Source organism: Idiotropiscis lumnitzeri, chromosome 6 (assembly GCF_059441095.1).
Source record: "Idiotropiscis lumnitzeri isolate Australia: NSW breed Sydney's pygmy pipehorse chromosome 6, RoL_Ilum_1.0, whole genome shotgun sequence".
Taxonomy (NCBI): domain Eukaryota; kingdom Metazoa; phylum Chordata; class Actinopteri; order Syngnathiformes; family Syngnathidae; genus Idiotropiscis; species Idiotropiscis lumnitzeri.
The window spans coordinates 17,341,511-17,354,365 of record NC_142396.1 but is presented as its reverse complement, the minus strand read 5'-3'; the positions used below and the strand labels follow the sequence as shown (position 1 = coordinate 17,354,365).

General features: G+C 41.1%; 1 protein-coding gene across 2 annotated transcripts in view; it reads left to right on the top strand.

The window, feature by feature from the left end:
* Window positions 1–12,855, top strand: part of itpr2 (inositol 1,4,5-trisphosphate receptor, type 2) — a 66,226-nt gene that overhangs the window by 28,698 nt on the left and 24,673 nt on the right. For both annotated transcript variants that reach the window (XM_088297990.1, XM_088297989.1), the window contains exons 34-37: window positions 86–200; window positions 290–471; window positions 2,827–2,969; window positions 4,423–4,531. In XM_088297990.1, coding sequence (XP_088154116.1) covers window positions 86–200; window positions 290–471; window positions 2,827–2,969; window positions 4,423–4,531 — 549 coding nt within the window. The remainder of the gene's footprint in view (window positions 1–85; window positions 201–289; window positions 472–2,826; window positions 2,970–4,422; window positions 4,532–12,855) is intronic.

Genomic DNA, 12,855 nt, shown 5'->3' with positions numbered 1-12,855 from the left:
TAACAAATATGCATACATAGTTAAATAAAAAATGGGAAAAATTGCACTCGATTCCAAGGAGATTCGTTTCTGCCGTTTGCCACAGACAAACCAATCCATCTTTATCAAGCTGCTCCAGTCCGCTTTCAGGCTTTACAGCTGCACATGGGTCACTCAGAAGGCCAATATTGAGAACTGCATCAGGACATTAGCTGATGTTGGTAAGTTGTAGTAAGTACACATTTGTACAATATTCATTTGGCTGAACACAATTCCACCAATTCTTTTTTTTTTTTTTTTTTCTTTTTAGCCAAGGCACGGGCAATCGCCATCCCGGTTGACCTGGATAGTCAGGTCAACACGCTGTCCCTAAAGGTCCACAGCAACATGGTTCAGAGGGCAGCAAAGGACTGGAGGAGCACTGCTCGCACTCGGCCCCGCAAAGAGCAACTGGGCGGCCCCGACTACAAAACCATCATTGAAAAATTGCAGGTATTAATTGATCTATCTAAAGTAAGAAATAGCTGTCAGTAGGATGGAAAATACGCTGAACACATCAAAATATTGCTTTGCTTTCCGATGAAAACTTTGTACATTTATGTTTATACTATATTCCTTATTTAAAAGTGGACATTTCGTAAAAATCTGCTGGAACTTCACATCAACACCATACTGTAGGTCTGTATGAACGATTATGAGAAAATAATTTAATTCAGATTTTTTTCCTCCAAATTACAATTCAATTTGCAATTATATTTTTCAAGGTCATTCCCTAATGTCCTCTCCATGAGTCGTCAACTTATCATGGTGGAAGAGTTTGAGTGTCCCCAATGATCCTAGGAGCAAAGTTGTCTGGGGCTTTCTGCTCCTGGCCTACGAGGTCCTTAAGTGAGTGACCAGACCAAAGAAGGCTTGGAGAATCCTGATGATGAATAACACAAATTGACCGTTTTCCCTTGCCCGGACGCGTAAGAACAATGTAGGTCCCAATTCTCATGGGCTCACCACCTGTGGTTGGGGGATGTGTCAAGATTGTTGTTTGTGCTTATGCATCAAACAACAGTTCAGAGTACCCACGTTTTTGCATTTCTTGGAAGGAGTGCTAGAGAGTGCTCCTTCCGGGCACTCAACCGTTTTGCTGGGTGATTTCAATGCTCAAATGGGCAATGACAGTGACACCTGGAGGGGCGTGATTGGGAGGAATGGCCCCCCTGGTCAAAACTCGAGGGATGTTTTGTTACTGGACTTCGGTGCTTATCATGGATCGTTCATAATGAACACCATGTTTAACCTTACAAGGCTGTGGAGAATAACTTCCTGACGACTTTGAAGAAATTCTGGTCCACCATGCGGCGTCTCAATAGGGGGAGTGCATTGGAGTACGCTCAAATGTGCTTTTTGGACTTGGAGAAGGCGTTTGATGGTGTAGTATGGGGCATCAGACACCCTAGTACGGGCAGTTCAATTCCTGTACGATGGGTGTCTCAATATGGTCCGTATTGCCAGCTGTAAATCGGATTTGGTTCCAGTGAGGGTTGCACTCGGCCAAGACTGCTTTGTCACTGACTCTGTTCAGAACTTTTATGCACAGAATTTCTTGGCATAGCCAAGAGTTGATGGTGTCCGGTTTGGTGCTCTCGGTATTAAATCTCTGTTTTTTGATGTGGTACTGTTGGCGCCTTCAAACCACAATCTTCAACTCTGATGGGAGCGGTTCAATCGATCGTGTACTGGTCGATCTACATTCCTACTCTCACCTAGTCACAAGCTGTGGGTCATGACCGAAAGAATAAGATCCCGGATACAAGTGGCCAAAATGAGTTTTCGCCGCCGGGTGTCCAGACTCTCCCTTTGAGATAGTGTGAGAAGCTCGGTCATCCAGGAGGTGCAAGGAGTCGCGCCACTGCTCCTCCACATTGAGGGGAGCCAGATGAGGTGACTCTGGCATTTTGTTAGGATGCCACTTGAATGCCTCCGTAGTGAGGTGTGCCAGTGGGAGGAAGCCCCGAGAACAACCCAGGACAACCAGGAGAGACTCTCTTCAAGCAGGTCCCACCTCAGATAAGCAGAAGAGAATGGATGGATAGTACAAAGTCCGAAAATGCCAGAAAGTTTTAAAGTTTAAAATGGCTTCCCTTAACCACAATCCAGTTCTGTGATCATTCACGTGAGACAGTCTTGAATACAAAAAAACTACAACTGTGAAGGGTTTCTATGCATACATAAATACATACACATACATAAAACGAGCGTCCCTCAGTGATGGACTGAGAGGTCCTAGGTATTTACGATTTCATTGATGGACGAAAACCCATTTCCGTTTGTTCTTAGTCCATCTTTTTTTTTTTATAGTGTTTCCCATCTATCTAACGGAACGCCCACCTTTGTTATAGTTACCTCATTGTCTAATGAGACAGAAACCCTATGTGTTAGCGTTGCCTTCTGTGAACCCCTCAACCCTCCGCTCCACTCTTAATATAGTAATGAGCAGTGAAATTGCACCTTTTGCGGTTAGAAAATGACATTCATGAAATTGCAATTATATTGCAAAAGACAGATTTGCAGTTGTGCTCACAAAACAAATGCCATTATTATTTGCTGTGTTTATTTAAAGTAGTCTTCTGTAAAATAAATTGTAATGTACAAGAACAGAATTGCTTTAAGACAGCTTTAAGGGATGATATCATTTGCCAAATTAATGTTTCGCATGTCTAGATTTGGGGTGTCCCTGTTCTAAAGTCTTCAACTTAGCATTTCTTTTGAACATCATTTCCATTTTTTTCCTTTTCTGTTTTTCACTCCATTTTGCATCAAAATGAATTCATGAATGTGTCCGTTTGGGTGCAGGGTGTTGTTTCCCATCTTGAGGAGCAGTTCAGTCCGATGGTTCAGGCTGAGTTTTCGGTGCTGGTAGATGTCCTCCACAGTCCTGAGCTACTGTTTCCAGAAGCCGCACGCCTACGTTGTGAGAGTGGAGCTTTCATGTCAAAGTAAGTCACGATCACAGCAGATTTGAGAGTCAAGTAAAACGGTCCAAATGGCGTGTCAAGTTTTTAGGAACTCAGGAGTTTGTTGCATTTCCTTGTTTAAGTGTTTCGACTGAATAAAGATTTAGCCTACGTGACTTCACAGACAACTACTTCGTCTAAACCGCAAAAGTCGGACGTTTAAATATCTTTAACAGGGACATGATCTCGCCCAAAAGCACCATTGGTTATTTTGAAGCATCCCTTCCCAGCAGGGGCGGCGCTACAGTGGGGTGAGAGGTGCCTGTAGCACCGTCGGAAAACTGTGTAGCCCCAATCCAGCCTGTCCAGCATTTTGATATTTTAAAACACAGGTGCCAAACTCCGGTCCTGTAGGGCCGCTTTCCTGCACGTTTTCCATCTCGCCTGGCTGCAACACACCTGATTGATCTGAGCGGGAAACTTATCAGCCTTCTTCAGAGCTTGCTGATGAGCGGATCATTTGAACCAGGTGTGCTGCAGCCAGGAGGGATTGAAAGCATGCAGGAAAGTGGCCTGGAGTTTGGCACCAAATAAAATAAAATAAATTTATAAATTCTTTTCTCAGTCTCCCTTTTGAAATCAGTCAAGCCGCCCTTTCACCCTAGGCGGAAAAAAAAGGGAAAGTGCTGAAGGAATGGTTATCGGAAGTGCTTGTCATACCGGAGCAGAACGATCTGTGTTCTTCTTCCCAGGTTACGTGTGTCTTGTTGTCATTTTAATTAGACATAAAAAGCGCTGGTGATGGCATGACGAGACAAAAATTGTAAAAATCCTCAAAAGAAATTTGTAGCGAATTAATCTTTTAAATGACAACTTGACTTCCCACTTAAAGGATTTTTTTTTGCAGAAAAAGATAAGTTCCCCTGAATTGATTAGTATGAGAATACAAGACTAGGATGGACTGGAAAACAAACCTTGTCATCTTTTCATCACTTAAATGCCATCAGGACAAAACACAAACAATGCTGTATTGATATTGTCAATCTTTGTTTATTGCGTTACATTCCTCTTCTTTTCGGAACTCCTGATCGGTTATTATATGATGTTGCACTATTCACCGATCGGATGCAGGTGCCATTCGGGTTTATTGACTAAACTGATTTTGCCATTTGGTGAAAATTTAAGACAGATACACGCTTTTACACTTACTGTACTACTGTAAGTAATTGTATAAAAAACTAAATCAAAGAGTTATTTCTTCTATTAAATATATAATAACAAGAATACCTTCAATACAACACAGATTGGTGAGAAACAAAATCCCCTCTTTTTCTTACATGACATGTCATTATGTTTTCTTCCATTCTCATTTTTACATTTGTTACAGAGATTTTATAGTCATTCTATGAGACCTGATGTACTATTTGTCAGTGTCATCTGATCTCCAGACTATACAAACATGATTTGAGCTGATACTAGACTTTACCACTGACAGGCTTATCAAAAACACTAAGAAGCTTATGGACAAAGAGGAAAAGCTTTGCATCAAGATCCTGAAGACACTCAGAGAGATGCTGGACAAAAAGGACTGGTTTCAGGAGTCTGTGAGTAGTACACCCACATTTTTCGGCTCACAGACACAAAAGCCCTGTAATGAGGTGAACATTTCTCAAGGTTTGTTGTCCGCTTAGCCGTGTTTCTGAGTCCTCTGCTGCTGCTCTGCTGCTGCCGGCAACCCTCATTCTCTTCCATGTCTGTGAGCCAAGAATCTCCCTCATCTGTATGCAGCGGGCCTTTCTGAGTTATGTAAGGATAGCAGGCATTTGAGGACACAGACTGAGAGGGAGCGTAGGGAGGAGGAAGCAGAGCGAGCCGGTAAAGGATGAGGGTTGAGGTCTGAACAAGCAAATCAATACTGCAGCAGGTGTGCGGAGAACACGTTTGCTTTTGGGGAGGGAATAACAGCAGGTGATCGCTAGGAAGTGACCGCATGTGAGTTTCTGGTCACTGCGGTGTGGAAAGTAAAGTTATGCCCTGAAAAAATCAGGTCGTTAACCACCTTCAAGAAGATTGCCTCGAGGAATGGGTGATTTTCATCCTATCAGGATATTTATTATTGTCACAAACTCATCACATCCCTTTTATTGGTATTGCTATTCCATATTTTCTACAATTTTGTATTTGTGGTAGGATGATTAATTTTTCAATTATTTAATTAGAGGATTTGGACTTAATTAAACTTGATTAATCACATTTTAGTCATCTAACATTTGTCCTAAAATGCAAATTTTGAAAATCATTTAAATGTATTTTAGTGGGTCGACTGAAACAAAGACATAGATGTTACTATGCTTTAACTGCGGAAAATAAACATTCATTTAATTGTACCTCATTGCTAAACCGTAGGAAAGACAATATCCTCCGTGGTCAGAACTGAACAGACCAAAAGATAAAGTGCCCATTTTTTTCAGAACACCATTGGCTCTACATGGTTTCTTCACGGCAATTGGAAAGTCATATCACAAGAGTTGGGCTTGAATAGCGCACCACATGTTCAAATTGTTTTGCAGACTCATAATGGACACATAAAGACACAAAATTAGCAGTACCCATCAGTTCAAGAAAGAGAAATAATTAACAAAAAAAACCCACTGAAACTTAAAGAATGAAAATCTGGCATTGCTTTAATTTAGGGACCCAAGAGAATTATTAGACAAAAAACAAAGTAATAAAACTGGTGTGGACAAATGGTTGGTATTATCATATGACATCTCTTAACTGAACTCTGACTCTGACAAAAACTAGTAGAATTAAAAAAAAAAAAAAAAACACAATATGAATGTTGTTTTACACATGAACCGGACTAAATAACAGACACAAAACTATGACTATACGCAAAGGATAGCTAAATGTTTTTGTCATGAGAATATGGTTATCTCATTGTTGTGGATGCAGAGAAGTTTAAATAGGAGACAAATGAAGTAAGGGACATTTTTATTGTGCTGGTGGCTTGTGGACACTTGTTTTTTTTCTACTATTTGTCACCTGTGCACCTTCTTTAAGTTATTTCGTTTTAATCATATGACTTAAACCTAATATAGTTGTAAAGGGATAGTCATCTCCTTTACCCTGGATGTATTTACATTTTATAATATTCTCAATCTCATTATCTAATCATGTCCCATTAGTACAGAATAAGATCTGAGAGAGTGCATGGTGTCTTTTTAAGCTGTGCAACCGGGCATTCAAAAAGCCAGACAGTGCGCAGAGGGAGGATAAATATCGGTTTGTGTAGGTGTGTGAAGCAAGTCTCTGTGGCCTCTGTCATATGCTCGTAGGCCTGAGCGTGGAGCTGCAGCCTCGCCGCACAAAGGGAGGAATGCTGGGGGGGTGAAAGAAGTTGATGGAAATAATGAGAGAGAGACCGACAAAAACAGACAAGGAGAGGGAGACGGAGTGACAGCATTAGCATTAGAGGCTGGTGGCTCCCCAGGGGTGCAATGAGTTGGTGGGGGGGAGAGAGAGCGAACAAGATGGCGGGAGGGAGGGGCGAGGGGGAAAGGAGGGAGGCAGCCATGTGAGGATCCATGTGAGCGGAAGGGGGGGGGGAGTGTGCGGCGGCTGCAGAGTGAGGGATTGGAGAGAAGCGGCGTCTGCTCAGTCCATGAGGAGAGAGGGCAGGGGTTGTACTTACGTAATAGCCTGCAGTAGCTGAGCCAACGTCACGTGGACTATCGCGTTCTCACTCACAGCCTCACCTCCCGCCTTCGTCTCTCTCCTCTTGTCTGCTCGCTGACGCTTTCTTCCTCCTTTAGTCTCCCCTTCTGCCGTTGTCTGAGTCCAACACTTTATGGATGTACACCTGGGTTAGCTTCTCACTCTGCTCAACAGTGTGACTTTCCAAATATTTATCTGATGTTTTTAAATGCAAATGTTGAGGGCATTTGTGGGTGCATGAGAGGGAGAAAACTAATATGTTCACCATACTTCATTATTTTACTGACGTATAAAAAAATACATCCATGTTTGTTTCAAAAGGAACATGTTTTGTCTGTCAAAATATGCGATTTATGAAATAAATATTTTATACCGTACTTTATATCACTCAATAGATCCTTCCACACCTGCAGCCTTTGGTCGCCTTTAATCGAACTTGTTTTAGCCTGTTTTTCTCCTCAGTGTGAGGTTGAACACAGCAATTGATGCAGAGCGGTTCCTAACAAACGTTTGCTTGTGGCGGGACTGCGAGCCCACTCCAATTCACAAAGTAGTACTTCCAAACAGGTCTTCGATTTAGCATGTATGAGGTTAGCCTGTTGTATTTCCCATCATTTATTGCACATACTTTATTTACATAGAAACACAGATGGCAAACCACCAATGAAAAATGTCACAAAAAATAATTATGAATACTGAAATGATGATGATCATCTGGCATCAATATATTCACAAATTTACCGTGCTTATGCAATGTGAAACTTATTCTGTTGTAGAAAAGGCAACGGGTTTGTCTAATGGAAGAATATTCGCCTGTTACAATTTGACACTAGCATAGTTAGAATCAGAAAAGGTGTATTTCAAATGAATATATAATGCATATCTGACAAACTAAGTCATATTGGATAATTTCCCATGGCACCTCTGACGATCTCTTGTGGCACACTAGTTGGAAATCACTTCTCTTGTTGCAATCCTTTTTTTTTTTTATTATTATTAACCATTTGTGGGAACATATCTTCGAAGACATCTTAACATGCAGTCGAGTATTTGCTGGTGTAGTGTAATCGTAGTTGATTGTCGAGACAATGTCATAGAATGTACTTGCACGCATACATCGAGAGAACATTTACTCACCCTCCCGGCTCACCTTCCTTTTTTTCCCCACAATTATCCCCTATCAGTCTCTGTCAGCCACATTGTCTTTCCTTTTTTGTACCTGCCCAAGGCAAAGCAGATTTACAGATTACCACCCTCTCGAAGCTAAGCACATCGCATGCCCCATGTAGCACCCATGGTAAGCCTCGCTTAGACACATGCACTGTCAACATATCCATGAGCTCTTGGACACCTCACATGCTTTGACCTTTATTTGAATTCAAGTTGTCTCCCGTGGCCAGCCAGAGTCAGTTAGTTTAAACTCTTTGAGCATTAATAAGAAATGTAATTAAAAGCCTTAAAATGCTAAAGGTGAACGCCCTACAGTGAAAGTGTTAATGTCAGGAAAAAGGGCATCTTTGATTCATCAGCCCGGTGTCTCCATATTAAGTTGTTGTTTCCACAGTGACAAGAGATCAGCACGTGTTGTTTGTCTGCTGTGACTGGGCACAGGAAGTGTGTGTGTGTGTGTGCGTGTATATGTGAGCACACGCGCGAATGTGTGCGTGATTGTTTGCGCACATGCGCATGTATGTGTGTCCGTGTCTGTGCGTGTGCATGCATGTGTGCAAAATTCAGGCGATGCAGGACATTCAATGGAAAAAAAAATAGCACTTTTTTCGCACCTAGAAGCCACACCGCGTTACAATATTTAATAATTTAACATATAAATACAAAAAGAAAGCAAATAGTACTCCATTCATTGACTCCAAACTCATGTGACGTGTCTCAATAACTTTTTTGTTTAAAAAAAAAAAAGGATTCATGCTTTTTAGTTTTCCACAATCACCACAAAGAAGGATGACGGGTATTTTAAATGTTTGTATCAGTTCATATAGCAGTTCTACTCTAAGTTCTACTTCTTGTCACAAAATCTCCATTGTCCAAAGTTGACCGTTTATCCATCTCAGTGATTTCCGCTTTCCCCCAGGTTTAGAGTCTGCCTGTCACATTTGATAGGAAATGTACTTTTCATTTGCACATCCATAAATAACGTTACCTGGTAATATTACTTCCACCTTAAAAAAACATCAACTGACTCCGCGCTGCCTCACCACCTCATACTGGCCAGGGCGCCAGACTAACTTTTTTTTTTACTAGGAGCACAGTGGTGCCTAACCTGAAATTTTAGGGACGCAAGTAGAAGATTTTGGAGCGCAAATGAATTACAATTGACTTGCGGATAAAATAATGACATTTCTACAACTTCTAACTATATTACTAATAAGTGTGAAGAGTTTTGTTTGTAACAAAAATGATCAAATTTATTGGCCACACGTGGAAATAGGTAAAACATTTGAATACACTGTCTCAAACTTTAGTGGCAAAAAACCACCCTATATGAAGCCCTGCATTCTGCCTCTATTCTGGTCTGCTGTCTTGACGTGACTATTGTAGATCTCTCCTCATCGGCCTCCTTCACGTGTCGCCATAATTCTCAACTGTTCCAGAACGCCACTGCTCGTATCATCACCAAAATTCCAATTCACTCCTGCCTTTCAACTACTCCCGTACCCCCCGGTCAAATTTAGAATTTAATTCAAGTTCTTCGAGGCCATTCACAGCCTGGACATTTATTGGAGTTTGTTGCGTCGGTGTTTAGTCATGTAGATGTGCAGGCTGATGCGGGATCTGGAGGTCTAGTTGCCGTGTGAGGGACAGAAGTAGGCAGCAGTGGAGCCTGCAGCACATACATTAGATGACCTCTATGCAAGTCACCATATCCTCCTCTCTTTGGCCAGCTCCTGAAGGTTAAAAAATTATTTTATGGAAGGTGGAACTTGAGGCGCAGCGATCAGCAGCCAGAGATTCAAGTGCTATAAGGGCAATGTTTTACTGCTTCAGGCGGGTTTGAAGTGATCCTTGTAGCGCTTTTTCTGACCCCCAGTAGATCTCTGCCCATGAAAATGTTGGCCACAGAGGATTTGCCTGGGGTGAAGAGGCGTGAACATGGTTTAAAACTGATCTGTATCTCGAGTATGTCTGTTTTACACGCCGAAGACCATATTACATGGAAAACACCAGCCTCAGAACATTAGGAAAAAATGGCTGTATAGAGCTTTGAATGTGGGTTAAATTAGTATTGAGTCTGCCTGATTAGCTGAGAATAGCTTTGCAATTGATTGCCATCAATAATTTTGGCATGACGAGGGTATGTGCTTCAGCAGAACTGATCTAAATCACCACTTGAGTGTTTCAAAGTGTAGAGATTTGAATTAAACAATGGGAAGTGTTAAGACTCATTGAACAACTGATGAACAGGAAACACAATTTTGGTGCGTTTAAAAGGAGCTAAAAATACACTCCTGGGATTGGGAAAATGCGCAAATAAACTGCCTTATTGTTTAAATTGCAGCGGTTAAAGATGGGGAAGAAAATGTTGCGGTTTGTAGTCCAAAGAGTTTGTTGAATGGTGGCATCCTTTTCAGCTCAATTTCAGCATTTATACGTCATGGAGCACAAATTCAAATGGCTGGCAAATTGGAGCGCATTAATGACCTCCACCCATCCATTTTCTTGCAAGAGATAATGAGATGTAACTATGTGATATTGGTTGAGATCGTGTCAGTAGTGTGGCTGTGTTTTCAAAGATTTTGCTAGATGGTGCTATTAGGCCAACAGTATCTGTCAGTAATAATGAGCATGGATGTACCCGCTGTTTCTCTGTGCCAGCACATTTTTTTTCTGCATTTAGCGCATGCTGTGTGACATCATCCTATTTGTCCTCTTACATAATTTGTGTGCCGTCATTCCAGCCTTTGTGTCCCACTGTGATATCTCACCCATGACAAAGATCATCACAGCTCGAGGTGAAATGTTTAGTGTTAATTGTCCACTCGGAATACTAAAAATGATCTAGGAAGCCATGATATTCTGACTATGTATTAAACTGATCAGGAAAACAAATACCAATCATTGTGAAACAAACAAACATGCCATGTTTGGACACAAACATTTTTTCAACGTGTCAGTCTTTCCAATTTTTATATGGTTAAGGAATCACATGCAACCCTCCATCTAACAGTTTTGACGCTTGTTTATCCTGCAAACGTCAGTGAAGCAGTCTCACCAATTGCTCTCACATGTGGGCCTAATCTGTTTTGCTGTTGTGCCTGTTTGCTGGATAAAAGCATTTTGTGTGTCATGACACAGTGCATCTCGAAAACATTGTAACTGGGGGCATGTGATAAGTGTGCAGCTTTTCATGAGATCCCTGGATGTGGGCATTTAACAGAGTTGAGTTGATTCAATGAGAACAGAACAGCGTTACCGATGAAATTATGTGCCAAAAACACAGCCTGTGATTAAAAATAAGTGATTTAAATAATTAACACTCTTGTTCGCATCATTGAAATTACCACTCACAGTCTTATATGTATGTCCTGCTTAAAGGGGAAGTCAACCCACCAAAAAACAGTTCATAGATGTTATCTTTGAGAAGTGTTGGGTGTAACGTGTTGTAAAAGCAATATGGTACAGTAATATATTACATTTTGGCAGTAACCGAGTAATATAACGAGTTACTCTCATTTTTTTTAAATATTACAGCTACTGAATCTGGTAATGCGTTACTAATTTCAGGTCTTTAAAGACCTAGTGTGAAGTATGTTCAGAAAATGCCAAATTAAATCTTTTTGTGTCACAAGCAATGTAATTGCACATGATACAAATAATAAACCATGAAAAAATGTTTTTTATTTGGTATATTTGACAAAATAATCGTTTTCCCGAAGTGAGTTTCTGTTGAGTGACAAACCCGGAAGTGTGATGTCATCCCAAGGCAACTATGGAAGAGCTCAACATAGAATGTGTATTAAGCCAGTCAGAAATTGACTCACAAAGCGAAATGTCAAACGTATCTGAGGGGATCCGCGTATTTGAAGAGTTGGCGGAAGCTGAGTTTTGTTAGACCTTACATGTACAGTAAGACAGATGCTGAAAATATTGTGCGCCTGCCAAATCTAACTCCGGTAGGATGATTCGCACGGGCAAGACATTTTGGCAGAACAACGGACATGGAGTGGCGACTAGATTCATCGAGACTGGAAGACTAGTAAGATATATGGGCTGGGGTTATTAGCCTTGCGTTATTGTTTTAAATTTGATGCTCCACCGAGCCGTAAATGACGCACGGTGAGATGAGCTACTTGTTCAGTTTATTCTGCTAGTACTGAGACTACACGTTATTGTGGGTTGATTTCTTACGTTGTCATTGGTAAGGTATTTAAGGTATACATATACACACTTGTTGTTCAACTCTACAAACATCACAGCCTACAGTCACACATGCTGTCGAAATACACGCAATGCACCACAAGTTTTTCAAAATGGATTGTAATCACACCTAGGTTATTGCAAACCCTTTATCATAAGAAAACGGTTGATGTCTTTGAAGTGCTTGTAGCAAAGAACACTTGTTGACTCTGGCTTGAAATTCCCTCTCTTTGCCTGAACGAAATTGGTCCATATACGTGCCCTATTTTTTGTTTTTGCCACTCAAACAGATGCTTCCCAGAATGTGAACAATGCATCGCCACACAGCACCAAAGCATTTCACCATAACGCAACAATGGCAGTTGAGCAGCTCACTGGACAATCAACAACACAGTACAATGGCGACAGAAATAGAAATAGAAATCCCTTTATTGTCATTGTACTCAAGTGTGCAACGAGATTAGAGGCTTGTTGTTCTGTAAATTCATTACCCAAGAATACTGGAAAAGCGTTTTCGTTGTTAGGGCATTGCTATGGGTCTAACTATGAATGTAGGACGTTTGCATTATTACTCACAATATGGTTGGTCAAGTTACTTCACACTTGGTCTTAAATACAAATTGAACCAATTATTTGGAAAGGATGTGTTGCTTACCTCCCCACTTACTGGGAAAGCTATAAAGTGAAGCAATCATCACGATCAGAGTTCCCCGACTCCCTGCTAACGTAATTGCGTCACTAAGTTGAGCTGGTTGCCCATTTGAACCCTCTTTGAAGTGTCATTTGTAGGTACACGATGATCTGCTTCCTTAATGGCTGAGAAGTTATTGTTTATGAC